Source organism: Brassica napus, chromosome A4 (assembly GCF_020379485.1).
Source record: "Brassica napus cultivar Da-Ae chromosome A4, Da-Ae, whole genome shotgun sequence".
NCBI lineage: Eukaryota > Viridiplantae > Streptophyta > Magnoliopsida > Brassicales > Brassicaceae > Brassica > Brassica napus.
The window spans coordinates 17537563-17562924 of record NC_063437.1 but is presented as its reverse complement, the minus strand read 5'-3'; the positions used below and the strand labels follow the sequence as shown (position 1 = coordinate 17562924).

Sequence of the window (25362 nt, the reverse complement as noted above, 5' to 3'; positions counted from 1 at the left end):
CTACACAGAATTTTAATTTATCTAACCATAAAGTATTATTAATCGAATCCTATCCGAATAGAGCCTAGAAGACTTAATCTAAAAGTCCGATTTGAACAAATACTCGAATTCCAAACCTAACTAACTCAAAAGGCTACATGATTAAACAAACCGAGACGGATGAAAAATAATAGATTGAATGAAACAACCATGGAGACAGTCGTGTATGTAAAAATATTTTTTATTGACACCACATACCTTTTTGAGTAATTAGTGACAAAATACGGTTAATGTTTGTTGAATCGTATCGTATCAGTGTGCAACTATACTGAAGGATGGGAGGATACAAGTGGGTTAGTTTTGGCATTAAATGTGGGGTCCAAAGAGAGACAGTGGAGACTTCAACAATGCCGGTTGCGTGAGGAGAAGGTAAAGGTCATGTCCAAATAATACAATGTGGGTTTGTCGTCAACGAAATTCATGATATCGACTTCCTTTCTTATAAAGAACATAGGCTTCGAATGGCATGCAGATCATAAAAACGCAGATCAAATAGAAAACGCAGATCAAGCAGAACAAATACAGATCATGCAGAACAAATGCAGATCAAATCTGTATGACGTGTATTAAGTTTTACGTTTTGTCCACGGTTAGATGCCATATCTATAAATTTTAAAATAATATTAGTTCAATTATATGAACATAGATATAAAAAAAATGATAAAACTAATTAAACATAAGATTAAAATAATGCATGTGTTATAATGCGTATAATAATCATTTTAAAATAATAATTAATTATAAAAATATTTAAATTTATAATTATATGCAAATAATACACGCAATATAAATAACATGCATAAAATTATTAAATTAAGAAAGGTTATCCGATCCGTTATATGCATATATATACATATATTTAAAGAATTATATAAAAGTTATATAAATTTTATATTTTATATAAATTTTACAATATTTTATTTACTGAATTAGTAAATTATTTATTAGAATTTTCAAAAGTAAATAATTTTTTTTGTTATAAAATATTATTATTTTATATTATTTTATAATATTTATATTATTTTTTATTTTAATTTATTTTCTAATATATTTTTATTTTTATAGATCGAATCGGATATCCAGTCAAAATCTAAAATTTTCCGGATATTAGGGACATAGAATATTAAGGGGGATACGGATTGAATCAGAACATATAATTGATTATTCGGACGAAACAGATTGGATCATCCGGATATCCGATATGTGTTCACCCCTATTTTGAATATGTATATATATATATAGGTGTTTGTCAAATTTAATAATATTATTTTATATATACAGTATGTCATTTTAATTATTTGTATAAGAAAATTCATCTTAAATTCTTTATAAAAAAACAAAACAAAAAACTTATACTTAAAGATGAATTTTAATTTGTGAAAGAAAGAAATAAAGTAATATGAAATATTGATAACTAAAGGAGAAAAAGTAGTTGTCAAAAACAAAAAAAAATGAAAGACAACACTTCATTGGGCTCCTGTGTTCGACCAGCCCACTTATTCCAATTGCTTGCAGATCAGTTTTTTATCACATGAATTCTTCTGCATGCAGTTTTCTTAATTTTTTAATATTATAATTTCTTCTGCATTTTTAATGTTGATTGGAAATAAAGTGCAGATCAATCTGCATATTAATTTTTCCTGCATTTGTACTGCATTTACTCTGCACTACATTCATACCCATAGAGTTTATCTTGGATGTTCTTCTTGCATATAGAAAATTATTGTTTTTCAAGTTAAGATAATTAATACTTGGGTCTTATATAATTTTCGGAACACTCTATAAGCATGCAGTTAAACTAAAATGGAACAATAATATTCTAGTAGCTCATAGATTTACGTATGACTCGCCCTGCTAAGTTCTGTGACAACATCCAGAAGGATTCTGCCATTGATTTTAGAGTTATTTGCATAGTTATACCACTTTTTTTTTTAATTTAACACACTCATTATTTTTTTATCAACAATTTAACATACTCATTAAAGATCTGCCATTTAATTTATCTACAATGACATGCCATTGTTTATTTTTAAGATCTGTTTTAATTAATTTCTCCCATTAAATAAAGAAACAAATCTTTTGAAAATAATTTTGTTTACATATACAAGTTTATTAAACAATGGCACAAAAAATAAAACACTTCAGAAACATAAAGGTAAATTAAGAAAAAATACCATAATATTTTTTTGGTAAGTTATTTAAAAATAAGTAGAGATAAAAATTTATTCTGATAATTTATTTTGATTTTTTTCATACTTTTAGATTGTTTCATCTAGAGTAAGATTTACTCGTACAAATTAAAAAAAATCATCAATTCACCAATAGGTTATGGATTATCTCATCTTAATTTGATAATTAAATAAATCAAGAATGCAAAACATAAAAATAAACGAATAATTTTTTTACCAATCAAAATTTGCTTATGCGATTTGAAGGCGTGTGTCTACAACACAATAAACTTCTCTTTAAATCTAACATCTAGGTTCCATCTATTAACAAATTACAATTATAATTTATCTTTCTTTTTTATAAACATATACAATCATTTCAATTATAGGTATTTTATCAAAAAAATCATCGCAATTATAAATGTAACTAGGTTACAAATATTTTAAACACACATATATCTTTTCAGTAAAAAAATATATCTTTTCAATAGAATTTTTAAAAATAAATAAAAAGCACGGATCAAAATTTAGTACATTTTCTTGTAGCGAAATCTAAATCACGTTAAGCATACATTTTCTAATGAGAATCGAATATGTGACCTCCTAAATCCTACTAGATAATCCAAGAGTTTTACTCACTATGCCAATTGGCCCAACTCTTCGTTGATCATGTTATTCAATTTGGAACTCTTCGTACGTAAAATATTCATCTAGTATGACTCAAGGAGTGAGAAAGTACACCACATCTTGTCTGCAATGATCTCACATTCTAAAGATCCTGTAGACCTATTTGAAATTTGTGTCTTGAGTCTTCCATACTTCTTTTCAGGCTACTACCTTATTTAGCGATTCATGTTTTGAGATCTATCTAGATGAAAAATGCAAAACATATACTGTAAGATAACAAAACACATACCCAATTCTCCAAACAATAACAACAAAAGGTTGAACACCAAATCCAAGGTTGCTTAAACTTCAAAGCAGACTAAAATAAAATAACGCTAAACGTTATAAATAAAAAAATCTCGCTCCCTCCAAACGCAATGAAACGGCGCGTTTTCGTATTCACATATGAAATTGGACCTAATTGACAAATAAAAACTCTTAGGGCTATTATCAGAAGCTTCCGTAACATTTGGGGTAATAACAGAATCATTTGAAATTTATAACTCACATAGAGCGAAGAAGAAGAAGAAGAACCCCTATCACTCTATCAGAATCTGATCCCATCTTTCTTCAATTCTCAAGGCCAAAAGGTACGATTTTTCTCCTTCTCCGTCACAGATCGGCCTCAGATTCTTCTTTCTCGTCTATTGAACCGGTAGATCGCGAACCATTTCGTGTTTTTTTTTTTGGTGTGATGCTATGTTTGATCCATGGATCGGTTGATTTTAGATCTGTTTCTCGATCTGATTGATGAAAGTCTCGATTTTTACGATGTGGGTCTTAGTCTTTGGTCTGAGTTTGGACTGTAGTGGAGCTGATTCGAACAGTTCTGTATCTGTGCATGTATAGAGAGTGTTAGCTGTTTATTGCCTTCTCTTTCTCCTTGTTTGAGTTAAATGTGTTTCTCAAGTGAATTGTTTATTTTGGATCATTGATTCTTCATTTGTTCTTTTGTTGTTACTTTCAGTTGAGTCAAAAGTTGAAAATGGAAGGGACTGTGTTCACGCCGTGTTTGGAAGGAATGAAGAATGTCAAGTCTGAACAAGGGGAGATGCTTACTAAGCCTTTTCTAGACCTCTGCAAGACCATCTTGCCTGTTATAGGTACCAATTAAAGGAGGAAATTTTCTGTCTATATGCTTTTTTTGAGTGGAGGTTTTGATATTTTCTGGGGGGAGATATAAGCTCAAGTATATCTTGTGATTGTCTGTTGTCGTTATATGCAATAATAAGTTTCTTTTACCTTAAATAGACAAGTGTTATGTACTTGTGTTTCCTATTTTTTAACTTCATTTTCTGTTTTTCCAGATAAATTTGGAGCCGCTATGACTCTTGTGAAAGCTGACATTGGTGGCAACATATCGGTAAAGTTCCCTTCTAGTTTCCATGATTTTGGTAAAATCGTAGATCACAAATCCATTTAGCATTCATAATACAGAACCATTGATAAAAGTGCATTGTCTGGCTCTGTTCTTGCTCTTCTTACCTAGTAATGTACAACTGTTGGTCCGGTTCTTGTGTAGAGGTTGGAGAAGAACTACTTGTCTGATCCCGACAAGTACAAGTACTTGTACACCTTTGTTCAAGGTGAAATTGAGTCTAAGACAGCAAAAGGATCGTCTAGTTGTACCAACGGTCTTCTCTGGTTAACCAGGTAAACACAATACACAGCTTTGTTATGAAGAGAGCTGCTTCTCGGAAACAGTTATATATATATATATTGATTATTTCAGAGCGATGGATTTCTTAGTGGAGCTGTTTCGCAACTTGGTAGCACATCAAGACTGGTCAATGTCACAAGCTTGTGGTGAATCTTACCAAAAAACACTCAAGAAATGGCACGGATGGCTCGCCAGCTCTACCTTCTCTGTATGAACTTACTTGCGCCTTTTATCTCCTTCATTTACCATCTAGACCTTCTGTAAACCAACTCTCATTTTGATGGTAAACTTTCTTGTTTATCAGATGGCATTAAAGCTTGCTCCAGACAGGAAGAAGTTCATGGATGTCATATCTGGTTCTGGTGACATCTACGCTGACATGGAAAGGTTTTGCACTGAGTTTGGTCCGTTTCTTCAAGAAAATCATAAGTTTCTGGTAAACAAAATGACTTCATAAATCTTTAAATCATCGCCAATGTATGTCTTCAGATTTCATCACTAAGCTTTGATCCTTGTTTTTCATTTTTCGCAGGCTAGCGTTGGTATGGATGACATGAAAGCTTCTTGAGCATCATATGATTACCACCTGTATCCAAATCTGCTTTTGTCAAAAACTTTGTCTGTTTTAACTTTTCTCCTTTGGATTCTAAAACCTTCAAAGAAACAGAATAATGTATCAATTTCTATCTGAATGTTGTTCACTTTATATTACAAGTTTATAACTTTTTATCTTCTCATTAGTCTTTTGTTTCCTAAGAAATGTTTCAATTATTTGCAGATGTTACAAAATATATATGTACACTCTAAGATCTCCATTACAACTCTTAGATTTCCCACGTAGAATTAAAAATTCAAATACATGTTTAGACATGCATGTGTTTTTTTATTAATAGTATATGATGTTCTGTTGTGGTCTTTTTTCTACTTCCTTAAGACCCGGAAGATCCTCGTGACAACTTGTTTCCCATGGAGGGTTGGATTGACTCAACGTTGCCTCCATTACCATCAAACATTCTAAATATAAAACTACAAATTACCTGTAAATTACAGCTTTGATTAGAAAAGGAAAAAAATAAAAATTCAATGGTAAAAATAAAAACTTAGTGCTCTCCCTCTTCTTCTTTCTCTTGGTTGAGATTGCAATCAACAATTCTGAGGGATCTCTTGATCCTTCTCTCCTCTCTCTCTCTTCCTCTCTTCGTCAGAAAATCTTCAACATTTTTCTGGTCAAGAAAACAAAAATCCATGCGTTCAAGGTTTCTTTGTTATTATTCTCTATCTTCTTGTCTGTGCCTGGAGACTTGTTATTGATTTGTTTATTTGTTTACTTTTCCTGCAAGTTTAGGTTTACGGGAGTTGCAAAGCTGTAACAATCGTTAAATCTTGAACGTATAAAGATTGTCTCCGGCGTGTGGTTGGTTGTACACACTCACCGGAATCAAAACCTTCAATAAGAGCAATGGCAACGACAATGAAAGGTCTTCTTAAGGGCCTTCGTTACATTACTCAGATTTTTGGTTAGTCTCTTTCGATATTAATTACCCTAATGTATTTCTTGCGTCACAAGTCGTATTAACCGTTCTATTATTACAGAAGACGAAGAGAAAGAACAGGAGATGCAGATAGGGTTTCCGACCGATGTAAAGCATGTTGCGCATATCGGCTCTGACGGTCCAGCAGCCAATACGCCAAGCTGGGTACGCTCATTCATTTTTTTGTATACATTTATACGTATGTAAAGAGTGTAAACTCATCACCATCCTTGCTCTTTCCGCAGATGAATGACTTCAAATCTCAAGAAAATGAGAACGCTCAAGTCGTTTCAAGAGGCAACTCCAACAAATACAACCCTCAAGGTTGTATATCTTTCCTCCGTAACGTTTTGTTTCGTTCATTTAAAAGCGTCAAGTTGTAACGTTTATTTTTTAACAGAGATGAACCAACGTGGAGCGGGGCTAAAAGAGCTACTTCCTCCGACCAACAACGAGAAACCGAAACATAAACACAGGCGTAAACCAGGAAGCAGCGGGAACGTTGCATCATCAGAGGAACCAGTGAAGCACTCATCAAGACATAGCCGAAGCAAACACGGGTCGATGGACTCATCGTCGAGTGATCAAGAGCCTTCAGTACGTAGAAGGCGTAGTGGAGAAGGTTCTACTAATCCTTTTCCAGATGGTTCAGCTCCTCCACGGAAGGGTAAACCGAGGAAACACAAAGGATCAATAGGAGGAGAAGGGTCGGTGAGGAGATCATCAAAAGACAAACCAGATACTGAGAGTTGAGTTGATGTAACGATATTACATAAAAGAAAACGATAAACATGAAATGTAATTTTTTTTTTTACGAGTTTTGTCTTAAGGGAAACAAAAACAGTTTCTGATTCAAACTCACAAGTTCCATTGAAGGAAATGTATTAAGAGAACAGTAAGAGATACATATCAATCAATCATCTATTTCTTGCGGAGATCTATGCCAGCTTTCTTGGCGACAGCGTCGAGTCCGTTCTTCTCAATGGTCTTCAAGGCCTTTGTTGATAAACGAAGCTTGACGAAGCGTTTGCCAGCTTCCCACCAGACTTTCTTGTACTGTAAGTTGACGAACTGCAACTTCTTGGTCTTGTGGTTAGAGAAGGAGACTTTGTTGGCTCTGTTCGCTTTCTTCCCAGTAAAAGGACAGATCCTCCCTGACACACACAAAAAAAAAAAAAAAAAAAAAACAGTTTCAAAGGCAAAGAAAGGGCCAAATGTTTCAGAATCAGAGAGGTTTAACAGAGAGATATTAAGTCAAAGTTTATTACAAGACGAGAAACCAGAACTTAAAACACACTTGTCGGAATCGAGACATAACTTGAGAGAATCCAACACACAAAGCCTACCCGAACAATTTCAAAGATACAAATACATTGATAGCTTGTTACAAGACAAGAAACAGGACAAGTACGAGGTCTGTAACGGAACTTAAACACACTTGTCGCCACCTAGACACTAATATAAGGAATCCAAACACAACAACTCTAAAATTTCGAAATTTAGACATGAATAAACTCTTAAGAGACATGAACTTAAACTTACGGGCGACGATTGGCTGAAGACCAGGGAAGGAAGGAAGGGAGATGCGGTTGATGACGTCAGTGGAGGGACCCTGCGAGATTCTTAAGCCGCTGAGCTGGGAGTTGAGGAAGCTGAGCTCAGTTGGCTTAGCGATGGACTTTGAGGATGAGGTCATTCGTAATCGGAGAAAAGCCCCTTGCGTCGCCATTGTCGTCATTTTTTTTCTGGCTTCCCTCTTGTTACTCTGCTTCGAGAGGATTTGGTTGGATAACGAAGAAGATTGGCTTTCTTACTTTTTCATTTATTTATTTTGTAGACTAGGAAAGGAAGCGAACACTCTTTCTCACCCAGAAGGTTACCTTCTCTAAACCGTTCGATTTCGTGATAACCGGATAGCATTTATCTCTAAACTCTGGTAGCAGATTTTGTTCGCTGGGCTTTTCGTAAATCAACTTATTTACTTTCGATCCCTTATTTATTGGAGATATCATCAGATTGCCCTTTTATTTTATTTTATTTTTTTCAACCCCAAAGTTTTTGTTTATGAAAATGTAATCACAATTTGCCACAGACCATGGGTAAGAATTGAGGAAAAGATGATACATGAATTGCTCTAGAAAGGAAAACAAATTTTGATGACTAAATACCCCCATGTCTCCTCTAAAACAGTAAGAGTAACCTCGATTTACATTATTACATATAAAGATGTTACATATTACCGAAACTAAGCATAAGCTGCAACGGACTGGAACAATGAACCTTCTCCTGACAGAAGCTGCAGCATCATCATCACCATCACTATCGTACTAGCTCTCAATTTGATTCAATACTGTGTAAGTATATCTTCTTCCTCAGCGCGTGTTTTCTTTGCGGCGAGAGTAACGCGTTCTGTCATTGTATCTCGGTCTATCTTGCGCTCTCTGCGGCTGTGGCTCAACTCGCCTCTGCCTCTCTGGTGATCTTTGGACTATCTCTCCATTAACAAACAGCTCCGCTGCAAAGTCAATTAAGAAGATACAAATCAGGTATTACAAACGTCTTTGTGAATGATCAGTCTCAGACCAGATATGCCATAATTCAATGCACACACCGAGCCAAAAGAAAAGCTGATGTGTTATATTAGCAATCAAAACTAATCACACTCAAAAGATTCACTAACTTCGGTAAGATGGACTAACTGAAGCACAGAAGCACAAAGCAAACAATGGTTGTTGCAATATATGTTTCATCTCAACCGGCCTGCAGTTAGATATAATAATACCCATCTGCGAAAATCGGCTAAGAGGAGATAGCATTTGATGTCAGTCCATTAGCATTCAAAGCTAATCATAGCCAAAAGACTCATTAGCTTCGCCAAGATGGACTTACAATCAAAATTTATTTTCGCACTTTCAAGAGAAAAGCACTCACGAGTTTAATGCAGTATATGTTTTCTTATAAAACATCTTGCAGTTAGATATACTATTAACTATCTGCATAAAACGGCTAAGAGAAAGTATTTGATGTCAGTCCACTAGCATTCAAAGCTAATCATAGCCAAAAGACTCATTAGCTTTGCCAAGATGGACTAATCAAAACATATCTTTCATCTTTCAAGAGACAGACTAAGACTAGCTAACCAGCAAAGATTTCATTTCGAGATTTAAAGCCAAAAAACTACCTCCATAATCTTTGTTCTCAGGATCCACATATGAATCAGGAAGCACAAACAGAACACCAGGCAAACCTGTCGTAAACAAAGCAACACTCTTTATTATTTATCACTCAGCACAAAGCTAACATAAGAGAGATAAGGGCGAGTAAAGACAAGACCTTCAAGCTTAGTAGAAGTCTCTTCATCAATCTCACACCCAAACCCCAAATACCTCTCGCAAGAAACATTATAAATCCTCTTCTTCGCCTCTTCCTCACTAAACCAAAACACACACACACAACAGAGTAAACACATAAAGACTCCAACTTGTTCAAACCCAACAGCTAAAGCTTTTACCTTCCAACGACTTTGGCTAAGGTTTGTACGTAGCAATCAATCATCTCCTGCTTCGTCGCTCCCTCGCCGCCAGGCTTGTCCATAACAATCAGCCAGTGCTCGTAATCGCATCCCGGAAACAAAGGCGCCATCTCCGTCGGAGGCCGGTCGCTGAAGTTGGAGCCGGAGTTAAGCGGCGAGTAAGCGGAGCCTGACCGGTTAGCTCGGCATCGGAGTGAGGTAAACCGAGGTACAACCGCATCGTGACCGGAGCTAAACCCACCGCAGCGAACGGAGGAAGGAAGCCTAGGAGGCGCGAGTAAGGTGGTATTGAATAAGAGGGAGCGCGTGAGGTGGCGCGTGCCGGAGATAGGCAAGGCCATAGTAGGGGAGACTGAGGATGGGAGCTGAGAGTGAAGGCAGTGGAGGTTTTAAAGTGGATAGGGTTTTGGTAGAGCATTTATTTTCGGCTTTTTTGTATATAATGGGCTTCACATATATTGCGCTTATGGCCCATAAAATATAAACAGAGAAATAAGACTTCTGTAGTATTTAGGTGTGCAAATTTATATAATTAGAGGTATAAAAATATTTGAATAGTATAAATAAATATATCTAGATCAAAAATATTATTAATTGAATTCGAAGGAATACCTTAATAACAAAAAAAAAACAGATTCGGAGATCTAAAATACATGTTCAAACCATAAATAAATACATCAAATATTCAATGTCATATTTATTTTGATATGAAAATTTTCAAATGTACTCCAGGGCAATGAAGCCAAATTTTTTTTAAAAAAAATTTAAGCTCAGATACCCAAATGGCTATGTCTAATACTCCGAAAATATGATTTTTCTTTTTGTTTCACAAAGATATATTTTCTATATTTTTAAAGTACTTTTGTATATTTTAGAAAAACATTAAATACCAATATTTGAATTGATTAGATTTAATTGGTGGAGAGTAATTGCAAAGTATATAAAAAAATAAATAATAAATTAAACTATAAACATTTATTATATTCTTAATAAGCGTGAAATCTCTAAAAAATCTTATTTTCGGAAACAGATGTAGTATTTGTGAACACACATCTAATTAAAACAATCAACAAATATTCATACGAAATAACACACAAACCCTTGTGACTCTTCAAACTCTGTAACAATAATAAAACAAAAATAAATAAATTATTACAAATTATCCGAAAATCATAGTTTGAAGATCTTGACACAACAATTCAAATTCACCTCTCACCAACACAAACATTTTTTGCTTCTTAGAGTTGAATTCTTTTTTTTTTCTCTCTTTTTTTTTCCATTTTCAAGTTCTCACCTCCTTTTAGGCAATTGAAACGACTTCTTAAGAAACTGGTTAGCAACACGGTCGTTTCTATGACAAAGAACCCTCAAGATAGTGTTCGGATCCGACCGGTTCCACCTTCCCGTAGTCGGAGGCATCGGAAGCTTCTGTCTTGACCCAACCATCCCCATCCCACTTGTTTCGCACGTCACGATGCTAAAATCTTCCATAAGCTGCTCCGTAGGTTGACTCATCAGCTGAATCACTCCTTCCACACTCTCCGCATCTCTATCAACAATATCCTCAGGTATCAACCCTTCACCACAAGTGCAAAAAACCCTCTTCAAGCTCTCGAAATCTTCCTCGATCAAACTATGATCCGATCTGTAAAACACTCTCGAAAACCCTCCAGCGAGTAAAACCATCAAGAACGCTTCGAAAGACGACTTCATAACCTCCCTCATCGCTAACGCTTGAGCTCGGTCCGCAAGAATCGCTGACATTAGCGTTAAGTTCTGTTTCATGACCCGCAAAGCCGGTCTGATCCTCGTGTTCGCGACTTCTCCTACGTAAAGACTCTCGTAGAGAACAGAGTTCGAGTCGAGGAAGATTAGTCTGTAAGCCGCGACTTCTGACACGTGCTGGCAAGCGGATTCGATGCCAGCGTAGGTGAAGTCGAAGTAAGATGAAGAGTTGTTGCTTCGGTGGCGGTAACGTTTTCGAGTTGCGGGAAGTACCCTCGGGTTTAGGGAGAGTGTTTTGTTCAGTGAGTGGATGTGTGAGCTTAGGAAGTGTAGCGTGTTGAGACGAATGTAAAGACGTTGCGTCCCGCGGCTTGTGGATGGGCGTGCATGGTGGCCGTCGGATAACGCTGGTGCAACGTGGCTGAAATCTTCTCTGACGGCGGTACAGAGTGTAGCTCTCTTCCATAGTTTAAGGAATCCTGAATCTCTGTTGCATCTTGTAAGAGGAGGTAATGTAGGAATGTAACTCTGTCTCGAACCTGACATAACAAAACATGATAATTATCCCTGAGATTTATTCCCAACTGAGTGGAACCAAAGTTTTGGTTTTTGGTTTTAAGAATTCGGTTCAGTTCGGTAACCTTTAAAAAAAAATCAATTTTCAGTTTGGTTCAGTAGTCGGTTTAGTTCAGTTTTTCCAAAAAAAAATGTAAAATTTGAACCGAAACTATCCCGAAAGAATCTGAACTAATCGAATTCAATCGATTTTCACTGAGATTCTAACTAATTTAAACCAAAAAAATAACCGAAACAAAACTGTTAATTTCAGAAATTTTTTAAAACCAAAATAACCAAGACCCAAACTAGTTTTTTTCGGTTCAATTCGGTGAGATTTTGGCCGAGCCGAACTAAAAAAAAACTGAATTACCCAACCCAAATTAACAGAATGCCTATATAGATAATCAAATTAGATTGTTGCTGTGTTTTTTCTTGAATTTGAAAGTCATTTGATTTTAAGCTTACCACAAGATGCAACAAATGTAGTGTATTCTTGGAAAAGTTGTTCTAATCCTTCAACAAGATCATGAACTAGATCCTCTGTAATCCCAATAGGGATTTCAAAGAACTCATCTATTATTTCCTTGGCTAGCTTCATCAACTCTCCTGCAGATTGTGCATAAGGTTCTGATTTGGACTTAGGGTTCCATGTCTACAAAGAAAGAATGCAACCATCACATGTAAGTTAATAAAAGACATGTAAGTAACGTTGGTTGCAAGTAATATCTCTAGAACTTACTTCAGTTTCTTTTGCTCTAAACAAACATTCTTGAACTCTTTTTAGATTCTCTTCAATCCATTGCCTCAAAAGCCGCAATATAATCGAATCAACTTCATAAGGAACCATTTCTTGAACCAGCCCTTTTCCACCGTCATCGAATTCTTCTGAATCTTCAGCAACCATCTGCACCAAAACCTTCTCTAGCTTCCCTGCCGTTTGCAAAACCTCAACAGTATCTCTTGAGATAAAAGATCTCCCTGCCAAATACTGCATCAAGATCGAGCCATAGCATTGGTGAAGCGACACAGAGGCAACACCAGCAGCAACTGAGTGCCATCTTTTGAGTATTGGACTGAAACATTCACGTTCCCTTAACGCTAACTCCTCTGTTTCCTTTGCTAGATGCAATAGTGTTGCAGCAGCTTCTTCTCCTTCCTCTGTTGCTAGGATTTTAGCTTTTGTGTTCTCTATCACCTACAAAAGAAAAACATTTTGTAAAGTGATAATCGTATTTATTAATTTATCGATTATTAATTAATAGAATTTCTATTGTACCTTGGAAAATGCGGTTTTAATAGACGCTCTTATGTAATAATCAACACGGTCTCCTGAATAATCAATTAACTTAACATCGCCTTTCCCTTGAGAGATTGTCACATCCTCTCCCAAGATTCTTGAAGATGATAACGCCAATGGGAGAAGATTCTCTATCAACCCCACATTGCCTCTTTGGAAATAGTCATGGTAGCTTAACAATCTATAAAGAAACCAAAACGACATTTAGGTTTCGAACGTTTTAAATCAGTAACTTGTACAGCAAGAAATAATCAAATACCTTTTCTCGGTCCATCCTTGCATAGAGGCTAATACTGAGGTCAGTAGTTTTACATAGAGAGCTTCACGGTCAAGTTTCTTAGCGTCATTAGCAACTTCAGCCAGCATAGCATGAGACGCACCTAGCAAGTCTGGTTCCATTTGTGACGTTACTACATATTGATGAAACAAAACCCAAGTGAAACATAGATTATGCACCGGTCTTGTGATCCCTAGTGTTGACCAAGTTTTCTTCATTAGCTCAAGCATCTCATCGATCTCATCGAGCACCAACGTCTCATCCCTAACATCGAATATCGATTGCAACAATGCAACGTAGAGATGGATGTTGAGAGGGAAACCATCAGCCCAGTGACAAACATCTGATGGGTTTCCATTAGTGCTGCGCCAAGCTAAAGACACGACTACGTTGCATAGTGTTCTCATCGTGTCTGAGGTTTTGCTTGTGTCGATGGGTTTGTTCTCGCTCTGTCTAACGATTTCTCTTAAACGCATTGCGTAGTTGTTGGTTTTGTCTAGAGGAATCGAAGGGTGTAGGAGAAGACCAGCTTCAAGAACTTTGAGTTGTCTTCGTTGCCAGAGCTGGTACTCGGGACCATCACCGAACTCTGATGTTTTCAAGTGTCGGAGAAGCTCTAACGGTAAGATGATCGTCTCTGCTCGTCTACCCGTCTGAAAATATAAACCAGTTTTCAAGTTAATGTTATAACATTTCATTTTTTCATTAGCTTGTAGAACAAGCAAGCAAATCGATCATCTTACTTGACCAACAAGCGTTCTCAACAAGGTTTTTCTAAGCCGGCTATCACTCTGCTCTGTCACCCTCATTTGTTGCCTCATGATCTCAGCCGAAGTTAACGGTCTTCTAGGCCGAGTAGGCTGGACCGTCAAGAATCCAGCTCCGGGGCTAATATGTCCTGAGCCACTTCCACCACCGGGTGACAATGAGTTTACCCCTGCTCCTCCAGCCACTCCTATCGTAGACATCCGCCTAGACGGTGACCTTTTAAGCATCTTCAACCCTAAAGCCCGTTTAACCCGGCTTGTAGGGGTTGTCACCACCTCTTTCCTCCCTGAAAACCCAAACCCTGAACCAGACCCACCACCATTTGATCCTCCTCCTCCTCCTCCTCCTTCTCCATGATTGTCGTTGTTGTTGTGCGTAGAGTAGAACGTGAGAGCAGTCTTACCTCCAAACCCTGGTGAAGACCTACAAGCCGTGAAGAAGATCTCGTACGCCGTCTCACGGATATCATCAGGTTCAAGACCGTTGAGCTTCCCGAATGGCCAGAGAAGGTCGGTGTTAGGACAAAGCACCGTGGAACCACCTCCCATGTTAGAGATAGTCACCGAGAAGGACTCACGTCGGTGATGATGGTTCATGGTGGGAGGAGGAGAGGGGGTGGAGGGAGGGAGGGAGAAGTTTTGGACAGGATTTATGAAATTAGATTTTGTCCAAAATGAGAGGAAAGAGGGAGAGAGATGACATTTCTAGTTTTAAAAATAAGGCAAACGCGTGAGAAACAAGAAACAAGAGGAACAGAGAAGGAAGTGGTAGAGGAAGGAAACAAGTTGGAAAAACGGTAATCTACAGCAAATTTTTCTGTGCTGTGGAATGTTGAGAGAGGATGTGAGTAAAAATAGGAATATACACAAGATAATACCATAAATAGCAAATCTTCTATTTATAGTAAATACTGTCCATCCAAATCTCATCTGTAGTAGATAGTTGTCAGAATGACACAAGGTTGTTGAATCTTGAGATTAGCCGTTGTTGTAAGTGGTTTATTACAGCTACTGTTACTGCCTAGTACCAGTAACTAGAGATTTTGTTATAAACAAACACCAAAGCAAAAATGTTTGTTAAACACCAAGTGCACACCAAAGCAAAAATGTTCACCTTAATAGAAGAGATACAAGGCAAGAATCTTGAAAGGAATATTGAAAAGAATGAATGCAGCAAATAAAGATGAATAGTGGATAAGTTATTGTTAAACACAAACACTAACATAGAGAAAAGAAAAACATTCCAAAGCAACAAATATAAATAAGCACACTACAACTTCATATGAAATACTAAGTACGACTCAGCATCAAGAGTGCCTGAACAACTTATTAAGAAACTAACAAAATAGATAATCAAGGTCAAGGGCGGCATCCTTAAGGAGGAAAGAGGAGTTTGTGGAAAAGACCACAATGTAGTAGTCTTTCTTTCTTCCTCCAATCACTGTTGTAAAGCTTGATGACCACTTCCAAAACCTCCACCATAACCACCTTGCCCGTTCCCTTGGTGATTCCCATATCCTCCAGAGCCATCTGAACCATCAGCATAGCCACCGCCAAGGCTGTTAGGCCGCCCACCGACTGCACCATACCCATAACCTGCAGATGCACCTCCTTGACCCATCATTGCTGAACCAGGACCAGAACCGCCCCACGGAGCAGCAGCAGGAGCATTTCCATATCCCACGTTACCGTAACCAGACGGCGCTTGACCTCCCCAAGAACTTCTTGGACCACTTCCAAACCCAGCTCCAGCAACACCAGGGTTCCCATAAGGCGCACCAGATGGATTCCCATACCCTCCAAACCCTCCATAACCCACACCGTTGCTTCCATAACCATACCCAGAACCACCATAAGGAGGATACCCACTTCCAGCGTTTTGAGGCGGCAAGTATCTACTCGAATCAACACGACCCTCGTATCCACCTCCACCATACCCCGAGAAACCACCATCCCCACGACCCCCACCACCTCCAACAACTCCAGGATTAGCATCTTTAGGAAGAGCTCTTTTAACTTCGACTTGCTTCCCATTCAAATCGTGGAAAGTCTTGTGCAAAACAAGGTCAACAGAATCTTCAGAATCAAACGAAACAAACCCAAACCCTCTAGGACGTTGCGTGGTCTGGTCAATCATAATCACCGCATCGCTCACGGGACCGTAAGTCTCGAAGTAGGCTCTAAACTCATCTGATGTCAACGCAGGAGGCAAACCTCCAACAAATATCTTCTTGGTCCTCACGTTATCAAAACTCCCCACTGGTCTACTACCACCACCAGGACTCTGCTCTTCTCTAGACATTGCTCTCTTCACATCAACCTAGTACGACAAGATTAAAAAGTTTAGATTTTTATGATGGTAATGACAATAAGTGCAGATTCGAGTAAAGTTTTGAGCTTTGTACATCTCTGTTATCGATATGGTGCTTGCTCTGAAGAAGCCTGTCAATGACGGCGGGATCGGAGAAGGAAACGAATCCGAATCCTCTCGGACGACCTGTAGCTTTCTCTCGCATCACCGTCACCTGCAAAACCTCGCCGTAATTGCTGAATTACTCTCTCAGGAGATTCTCGTCCGTGTCCCATGAAATCCCGCCGATGAAGAGCTTTCCCTGATCTGATTCCATTGCTTTAACCTAGATTCGAATCTCCCCGGCGAAGAAGAGGTTCCGAGAAAATTAGGGTTTGTGGGAATCGAGTTAGAGAGAGAGAAGAAGAAGAAGAAAAAAAACAGACTTTAGAAAGTAGCCAATGGGGTTAAAGAGAGTGAAAGAGATTCGTTTAATTTTTTAATTTTATTACTGAAAAAGCTTCAGTATGCAAAAGTAGATATTTAATATTTTGACAGAAGAAGAAAGTAGTAGATATTTTTGAAAAGTTACGTAAAAAGGGAAGTGGATATTTTTTTACTTGGTGATACGGTAAATTGAGCAAGGACATCGGACGGTGTACGGTTGTGTAGCGGTGAAAATCGGATGGTCGGTATCACGTTGCAGAGATGGTTCAAACTTCGAACTAAACTGTACATTAGACAGACTGCAGTGGTGACTTTTTGTTAAGAGAATGTGGATCTCACGTGAGATGTTTTAAAGAAGAACATCCGATCACTGACCTCTTTGTTCGTAGTCGTTGCAGATCAATGATGATCTGTTAGATTAGACTATTAACATTTCAACCCAAAATCAGCACCAATATGATGAGCAATATTAATAATTTGATGTGATATTAGTATACTGGGAATAGAATTGTGATTTTCTGTAATTAAAACTGCTTCTGATTTTTTTTCTTTAAGATGAAATTTTAGCATTTCTGTTGTTTAATGCATAATTTACTAATTAACAATAAAAAGTTGTAGATCTTTTGAAATGTTATTGGTTGAAAGTTATTAGAACTATTTTAGTTTAAAATATGTATACATTTATGACTGAGCTAAAAAAAAATTAAAAAAATTATTTGAAAAGAAATGGAGATTTAATTAAGGTTTTGAATGTATAAATATATACATTTATAATTTTGTATGAGATTATGGACAGTTGTATGTATCTATACTATACTAAAAGTAAAATAAGCTCAAAGGATAGCATGTCCACGTCACTTTAAATAATTGGCAAATCAGAGAGTTCAAAATGTACACGTCATTCCAGCTTTTATTCGAGAAAGGCAATCTTGGGTCATTAGTCTGGGTTTCTAATATTTTACAATGGCCCAGTTTAAACCCATCTTCCAAAAACCCTGTGGGTGCCGACGAAAATCCCTCAACCTCAACTCTTCTGTTTCTTTATTTTTTTATCTCTCTGTAAACCTACGTTATCATCTCTTCCCCTTTCCACTTTTCCTTGGTTTCTCCTCATTTTTAAATACTTTCATCGAATCTTACAGTTGAGCAAAATTTACAATAGAAGATTATGGCCATGAACCCTGTTAAGACCAGCGGAAAGTCTCCTGTTCACCCTGTACTTTTACCTCTTCTTACTCTTTCTTGATCAGATTCTCAGATGTTGCTTTTTTTTTTGTTATTGTGGATTGAATTTCGTTTTTGTTACCTTTAAATACAATATTTATCTGCAATGATGTTGCAGAAAACTTTTGTGCTTTGGCTAAGAATATTGTTGACAAAGTTTAACCACTAATCTTCGTTTGCAGGAACGGACACTTAATCAGCAAAAGTTCGAGATGCAGTTTTGGAGCAGCGACCAAACTCTGAATCAAGCAAGGAAACTCCGCATAGGACACATCAAACACATCTTACCTCAATTTGAATGTGCTCCGCTGCTAACTATCTCACGTTCCTGATTCTGTTTGTGAATCTTCTGCCCCTTGCTCATACTATATGGCTCAATACTTTTCTATGAAAGAAAAAAGACGCTTCTGCGGGTGTTAAGCCACCGACGCAGCATGATATAAACAAAGGAGTTCCAGCCAGAACCGTCGGTTGTGGTTTCCAATCAGGTTAATTCAAAGTTAATTTCATTAGTGTTGCAGTTAGTTTGTCTCTGGGTCCTTAATTAAACAATGTTTCTCACATAGTTGTTTTGTTGTATGTTTAGTTGTGGTGTTCTGTCCCAATCTCCCAAAGAATTGTTGTTCAAAGAGTTGAATTCAAACAGCCTTTAAGAGAAACTAGCAAGATTTTTCCTGAGAAAAGTTATACAATCTGTAGGTCTTTTCTTATATGTTGGCATAATATGCAGGTGAAACTTTGGACACAAAGAAGAGGACGATTCATGTAAGCGATGCAACTGCAATAAGTCAAAGAGTTTGAAGCTGTAAGATACCTTGCTCCTCTTTAATTTTTGCATGTTTAAGAATTTAAAACTGGCTTGACGTTGACTATTGTTTGATTCGCTTTAATCTCTGTAGTTACTGTGATTGTTTTGAAAACATTATTTTCTGCTGATACATAAGCACATGAAGGCATCAAGGACATCAACGGCAAACTGCAACATGAGAGGCGATATAGTGAAAGAAGTTCAGGTTCCATTTCTTTCAAGAAATCGAACCAAACCGCAACATTAGAGGCGATTAATATGGTAAGTCTAACATACTATACCATTAGTTAAATACATGATCATTATACTATACCCCTTATGATCCGAGTATGATGTACAACGCAAGATAAAATCGCAAATTGTGAGATGAGGCTGATGGATAAGGACTGTGAGAATTTTGGAATACATGAGGATGAGTACCATTCCATTGTGAGTAGGCCATCGAGAAGTCGATTCCATCCTCCATGTTTCACTTTTTTCGCTCCCTCAGTGATCGCTCGGGTACTTCCTTGGTTATGTGTAGTAACTTATTTGCTTTCTCATCAGGTGGTGCGCTGCTTTGAGTGCAACGACATTATTCATGTCAATGGAAAAGTTGATCCCACCTCTGACATTTATGTCATCATTCTAGAACTTATTTTCTGATTTTGGATCAGATTGGGAAAAGACTAGATAGACTTAAGAAAGGCAATGCTAAGGATTCCCAATCCAAAGTCAAGGTGAACTACTTAGCTCTCAAACATATTATAAGCTACTCTGCTCTTCTTCACAATAGTTATGTGACATTCTATATATGAGACAGGAGGAAGCCGGAAAATCTGCTCTAGAAAGAATCCAGGCGGCCCTTCTTATGGGAAACCTGCAGAGTCAGTTGCATTGAGTGACCTCGAGAAGGAAGCCGTAAAGCATCTTTGCTTGCGTACAATGAAGCGTAGGTCTACTTGGCAAATTTTGCTAGCCGATCTTGCTGAGCCGGAGAAAAAGATTTGAACTCGCTAGGCGTCAGAGAAAGTGCCTAGGGAACCTCATCAGGGCAATGTACAGTCTGCTAGGTTTTCAGGCGTACTTCACTTCAGGTGAAAAGGTAAAGTAACATATACAGACAGACATTAAAGCGTATTATTTTAAAATACATCCTTCTAAAATGTCAATTTTCTATGCAGGAAACAAGAGCATGGACAGTACACGTATTTGAGTTTCCAATCAGTCTTCACAGCATGGGGTTTCTGGGGGTTATGAGGTAATTTGGTAGACAAATTTCTTGATACATTAATAACTGCACCACTAGCTACTGGTGTCATTCATTCTGACTTTGAAAAGGGTCTTATTAGAACTGAGATTATTAAATTTTTCCTCTCATTGAATCTATGATACAGTTATAATACTCTCCGTTCTGAACATTGACCTCATGTTCATTAAAATTGAAATCTTCGACTGTGTATCATTATGTTTAAGTAGAAAGTAGGACATCATTTCAATTGTTTCCTTTTGGGTTCAGGTTGCATATGAAGATTTATTCTCTGCTGGCTCTCTTCCTGCAGCAAAAGAGAAGACTTTGTGAGTTTCTTCCCTGATTCCATAAACTGAACTCCTGCCTAGCGAAATATATCATATGATTCTCTTTTCACTGGGAGTTTTCTTGATAATTTTTTGTCTTTTTTTGTGCAGCTGAGATCTGAGGGTGAAGTGTACATTGTTAATGAAGGATATTTTATTGTATTCCGCTTCAACGTATAACAGAACTCTGAGGATTCCATCAGTTTATTCACAGAACATCACAGGTTGTGTTTATGCACGTCCTCTTTTATGCATTGAGGGTTTCATTGCTCTTGGTTTCAAAGAATGCAATGATATCTTTCTTCCATTTTTGCACTCAGAGAACTTAACTAAAATGAAAATAGAAGATGATATGTTAAGTTCTCTAGAACAAAAAGTCTCATGAGATCGGCAATGGGAATTTTATGCAATATTAATGTGAATTGACACCAATCATAGCCTCCTCTTTAAAAAGATTCGGAGCGTTATACGCAATTTTACAATAAAGACAACTATGAAGGTTTAAAATTTAAACTTGGAAGCATACACCTTTGAAAGTTATTTTATGAACAATAATCGTCTACTCTTTATGTAACTAATATTGTTTTTACAAACTTTTGCCTAGAGTTTTAACATAAAATCCTCATAAATTATATTGGTTAAAATTTTAATTTCAGAAAAAATTTTGAGGATTGTGTGATGTATCCTGAGTTGATTATATTTCTCTATAGAAACAAATCAAATAATGATTGTTTTATATAATTAATTCTGCATTATTTGCACAAACTTTCTATATAAGTATTAATTTTAATTTATTATTTTAATGTTGTTATATTATTTGAAAAATATTTAACATTAAAATTTAGGCTTTTCAACATGTCCATGCTGACAATTTAATTCGTCTTTATAAAGTTTTAGAGCGGAATATGAAAATGAATATAAAAATACTGAACAAAATTTTATTTAATGAAATTTAATTGAAAAAAGAATATGGAGGAACAAACGTTTCTCATCAAATTTAGAAGAGGAAAATACTCTTCATTAATTCATCAATATATGAAGAATATGGTAGGGCCCATATGTTCTTAATTTGACAAAAAAATTCAATTTAATTGGTACCAATTTTGAAGAACAACAAATTCATCATATTTTTTTCTTTAATTGTAGTCACCAATCGAAGCTATAGTGTAGATTATGTTGACTTACAAATGTACAGTTCAAATCCTCTTCTTTTTGTGACTAAATACAGCCAAAATGTAAAGTTATATTCACCACTATTTTACCATATGTAGTGTATATTTTTTGACTTATAAATATAAAAACAAAACCTAAAGTTCACCATAGTATTTGAAATTGTTGCATTTTCATTATACACTTAAAATTTTGGGATTTGAATTGCTGGATACATTGTGGTTATTCAATAGTTAAAACTGAAAATGTTAAATATTCTAAACTGTTTTTTTTTTAAATTACTTTTACAAAGATGATCAATTAGTTTTCTTGAACATGTTTTGATTTAATTCTCATATAAATATCAAATTAAGAATATTTAATACTAAATACAAAAATATATATTGTTAGTTAGAGGTACTTACCGATTTATAAGACCACTTAATGTTTATAAAAATTATTTATTTTAAAATCCATCAAATTTTTCCAAATTAATGTATACATATTCATATCATTGGTATTTTAACATTTAAGTTCACAACACCTACCTTCTGGGATAATAATATCGTCATCTTCCCAAACAAAATAAATTAAAATAGTTAATTAATTACACAAGCTAAAGCAAATAGCGTTTAAAAAATAACATGATGCAATAAATTAATCGCCACAATCCATAAACTGCAACAAAGCTTATAGTTAGTGGCTTTAAAAAAGATGCATGCAAAACACAAAATTTATATTTCTAACTTATGTTACATCTTATATGAAACTATATTATAGACCAACGATTGTAAAGTTTTTCACTATGAGACAACCAAGTATATCTATTTTGGGAACTGCAAAACAGAAACAATTGAAAATATGAAGTTGCCGACAAACATTATTCATTAAATATAAAGGCAAAAACAACAACTTAAAATGTAATGCGTTACGATTAATAGTTAATACCTTTTATTTACAAGGAAGTTAATGCTCGCTTCATCAGCCGCGACACAATTTTATTTTAACAACACATTAAACACCAGTATAATCCAGAGGATGATCTTTGAAAAAAATCAACTAAAATTAAGATTTCAAAGTCTAACCAACTGTTATATTCTGAACTCAGTTTTGGTATTTTGGCAAACTTATTTTATACAATCTTTGTACAATTTAGAACGGACCAACCTAAAGCTACATGCAACATTTAAGCAACCAAATTTAGTACATGCCATCTCCCATCTCATAATATATGTTAAATGATATAAAATTAAGATTGTAAAATTTTTATAGCCAATTATCCGCGCGTAGCGCGGAAGACGACCTAGTAAATATAACTATAATATTTAAGGCTTTGTACAACTTCTTAAGAAAATTATATGTTTTATTTTTATATAATTGATAAATAATGGATTCTCCAGAAAAAATATACAAGAAAACTATACTAACGACAAAACATGACTAAAATTTTATAGGTTTTAGTTGACTAAAAAAGTGTTGATGTTATGTGCTTTTTTTTTTGAATTGAATGTTAAATTTAATTCAAAAGAAAAATACCTTGTTACAACTATGTGTGACTTTCTCTAAGATTTTCTATAAAATTTGAATAATAAAAAAAAACAAATTGCAAAAAAAACAGAGGCTTCCACTCATCAACCTTCTCATCCCTTTCTCAATCTTCTCTAATCTACCTAGCTCTCACTCCTACTAGGTAGCCAGCTCTCACTCCTACTGGATGGTTAGCACTCACTCCTACTAGACCTCCTTATCACCACTCAACCTTCTCCAATCTACCTAGCTCTCACTCCTACTAGGCAGCCAGCACTCACTCCTACTGGACATCCATCACTTCCTCCTACTTTTCCATAATCTTCAAGAACTCCTATAAAAAACTCATCTGGTACTGAACCAGAACCTCATCCCCCCTTCTAAATCCTTATCTCTTTTCCTTTGTAAGATTGTAAACTTGTTCCTCATAGTTTTGTCCATTCTTTTACTCAATATCTCAGCAGGACAAGGCTCTTCTCCATGTCGTCTCTTATTCCGCTCACACCAAATGCTATGTACCGCAAGCTGGAACATATACTTGATAGTGAAGGCTTTAACCTTACCCCAGCTTAAATCTCGTGTTATTAGCCTTAGTAGCCTCCCCCAGTCAGCCGTGTACTGCTCTTCCATGACTCCTCTCATTAACCCTCTCCAGATTTGTTCTGAATAAGAACACTCAAAAAATAGATGTCTCAAAGTCTCCACTGGTTCTTGACATAGTACACATGCTATATTAGCACTTCCATTCCATTTCTGCATTCTATCTCCCGTTGAGAGTCTTTCTTTCATTGCAACCCAGGTTATAAAAGAAAATCTCGGGGTTGCGTACTTGAACCACACCGCCTTATACCAATAGCACTCTGGAGCATTATCTCTTATGCTTAACCAAGTTTCTCGAGTTGAAAATCTTCTCTTATACTTCCCTTTTCCATTCCTCCATAAAGACACATCTTCTTCTTGAACATAATTTCTTTTGTACTTTTCAATTTCATCTTCTAGTATGTTCAACAGCGTAACCCTGTGATGCCTTCGCCTGTGACTTCGAATGTCAGCCACCACTGCATTTTGGGAAATTCCGAAGTCAATACTGCCCCCTTCTCTTAGCACTTCTTGTAAACAACCCAGTGATGACCACCTTTCATACCAGAACGAAGTTTTTTCTCCATTCTTCACTTCAACTCCATAGAATCTCTTAGCTACTTCTCTGCATTTAAGAACCTTTCTCCACATCCAAGAACCCGCTTGGGTATTTTCCTTCACTTGCCAGAATGAGCCTTTCCTTATGAGATACGTTTTTACCCAGTTCACCCACAACGATTGTGAAGATAATAATCTCCATATCAACTTCAGACAGCTCACCAAATTCACCTCTTTCAACGGTCTGATCCCCAACCCTCCCTCATTTTTTGGTCTACACACATCTGTCCACGCCACTTTTGCTTTCCTTCCATTAAGATCAGGGCCTGACCACAAGAAAGCTGAACAAATCCTCTCAATCTCCTTAATGCAACTGCTCGGTAGCCTAAATGCAGCCATCCAGAAATTAGTTAGACTCATAATCACTGAGTTTATCAGCTGCAACCTACCCGCGTACGACAAGAACCTTCCAGTCCAAGAGCTTACTCGTTACCGCATGTCAAGACGCTCCTGACGTCCTTAGCTCGGATTTTGGCCAACCGCGTACGGTTACACACGGGAGATCAGCTTCCGTTCCATATCCTCGAGAGGATGGGGGGGGACGACGATTTGTGACACCCAGACAGACGTGCCCTCGGCCAGAAGGCTTTTAAGTTTATAGATATCTTAATTTTTATAAACATTTTTGAACTTCGAAACACTATAATTTTTGAAAAACTTAAAATCAAAGCATTGTTGTAATCTTGTCAATACTCATATAATATTTAGAAAGATATGAAACATGTCAATACTCACATAATATCTAAAAGGATAGATGTTTCGCATAAGTGCAAATACTAACTATAAATAAACAAAATCTAGATGTAATATTTAGATGTTGTATCCAGATGATATATGCATCAGACACAGATACGAACATAGGCATATATGTGACATATATGTAACTAGTAACTTATAGCAATAGAAGGTTTATCGATCGAGAAAATGAGTCATAACTTACAT

General features: G+C 36.4%; 6 protein-coding genes and 1 pseudogene across 8 annotated transcripts; 3 read left to right on the top strand and 4 right to left on the bottom strand.

Moving 5' to 3' along the window:
• Positions 1-3306: 3306 nt before the first annotated feature.
• Positions 3307-5270, top strand: LOC106447185 (glycolipid transfer protein 1). 2 transcript variants are annotated; one of them, XM_013889056.3, is made up of 7 exons: positions 3307-3463; positions 3841-3976; positions 4181-4236; positions 4396-4526; positions 4606-4741; positions 4838-4969; positions 5066-5270. In XM_013889056.3, the coding sequence occupies exons 2-7, from the start codon at positions 3859-3861 to the stop codon at positions 5099-5101; spliced, it is 609 nt and encodes a 202-aa protein (XP_013744510.1). In that variant the 5' UTR covers positions 3307-3463; positions 3841-3858; the 3' UTR covers positions 5102-5270. The 2 variants fall into 2 exon arrangements, with proteins under 2 accessions (XP_013744510.1, XP_013744511.1); XM_013889057.3 differs by having other exon boundaries at positions 3406-3528.
• A 269-nt stretch (positions 5271-5539) lies between these two features.
• LOC106447169 (CRIB domain-containing protein RIC1-like) lies at positions 5540-7273 on the top strand. 2 transcript variants are annotated; one of them, XM_048778426.1, is made up of 5 exons: positions 5540-5789; positions 5879-6050; positions 6130-6230; positions 6311-6389; positions 6466-7273. In XM_048778426.1, exons 2-5 carry the CDS (start codon positions 5993-5995, stop codon positions 6816-6818), a joined length of 591 nt encoding a protein of 196 aa, XP_048634383.1. In that variant the 5' UTR covers positions 5540-5789; positions 5879-5992; the 3' UTR covers positions 6819-7273. The 2 variants fall into 2 exon arrangements, with proteins under 2 accessions (XP_048634383.1, XP_013744496.1); XM_013889042.3 differs by having other exon boundaries at positions 5558-5789; positions 6127-6230.
• Positions 6854-7952, bottom strand: LOC106447174 (50S ribosomal protein L28, chloroplastic-like). Its single transcript, XM_013889047.3, has 2 exons — positions 7608-7952; positions 6854-7219 (listed from the first exon to the last, which is right to left on the bottom strand). Exons 1-2 carry the CDS (start codon positions 7801-7803, stop codon positions 6987-6989), a joined length of 429 nt encoding a protein of 142 aa, XP_013744501.1. The 5' UTR covers positions 7804-7952; the 3' UTR covers positions 6854-6986.
• A 242-nt stretch (positions 7953-8194) lies between these two features.
• LOC106447168 (multiple organellar RNA editing factor 2, chloroplastic-like) lies at positions 8195-9999 on the bottom strand. The gene is made up of 4 exons (XM_013889041.3): positions 9577-9999; positions 9399-9496; positions 9247-9312; positions 8195-8580 (listed from the first exon to the last, which is right to left on the bottom strand). Exons 1-4 carry the CDS (start codon positions 9936-9938, stop codon positions 8438-8440), a joined length of 669 nt encoding a protein of 222 aa, XP_013744495.2. The 5' UTR covers positions 9939-9999; the 3' UTR covers positions 8195-8437.
• A 659-nt stretch (positions 10000-10658) lies between these two features.
• On the bottom strand, positions 10659-15057 carry LOC106448825 (protein unc-13 homolog). Its single transcript, XM_022690949.2, has 6 exons — positions 14198-15057; positions 13437-14107; positions 13157-13358; positions 12620-13075; positions 12346-12532; positions 10659-11861 (listed from the first exon to the last, which is right to left on the bottom strand). Exons 1-6 carry the CDS (start codon positions 14816-14818, stop codon positions 10888-10890), a joined length of 3111 nt encoding a protein of 1036 aa, XP_022546670.2. The 5' UTR covers positions 14819-15057; the 3' UTR covers positions 10659-10887.
• Positions 15058-15386: 329 nt separating this feature from the next.
• On the bottom strand, positions 15387-16987 carry LOC125608280 (heterogeneous nuclear ribonucleoprotein 1-like). The gene is made up of 2 exons (XM_048778424.1): positions 16627-16987; positions 15387-16541 (listed from the first exon to the last, which is right to left on the bottom strand). Exons 1-2 carry the CDS (start codon positions 16735-16737, stop codon positions 15660-15662), a joined length of 993 nt encoding a protein of 330 aa, XP_048634381.1. The 5' UTR covers positions 16738-16987; the 3' UTR covers positions 15387-15659.
• Positions 16988-17853: 866 nt separating this feature from the next.
• On the top strand, positions 17854-20854 carry LOC106358444 (annotated as a pseudogene).
• Positions 20855-25362: the final 4508 nt, after the last annotated feature.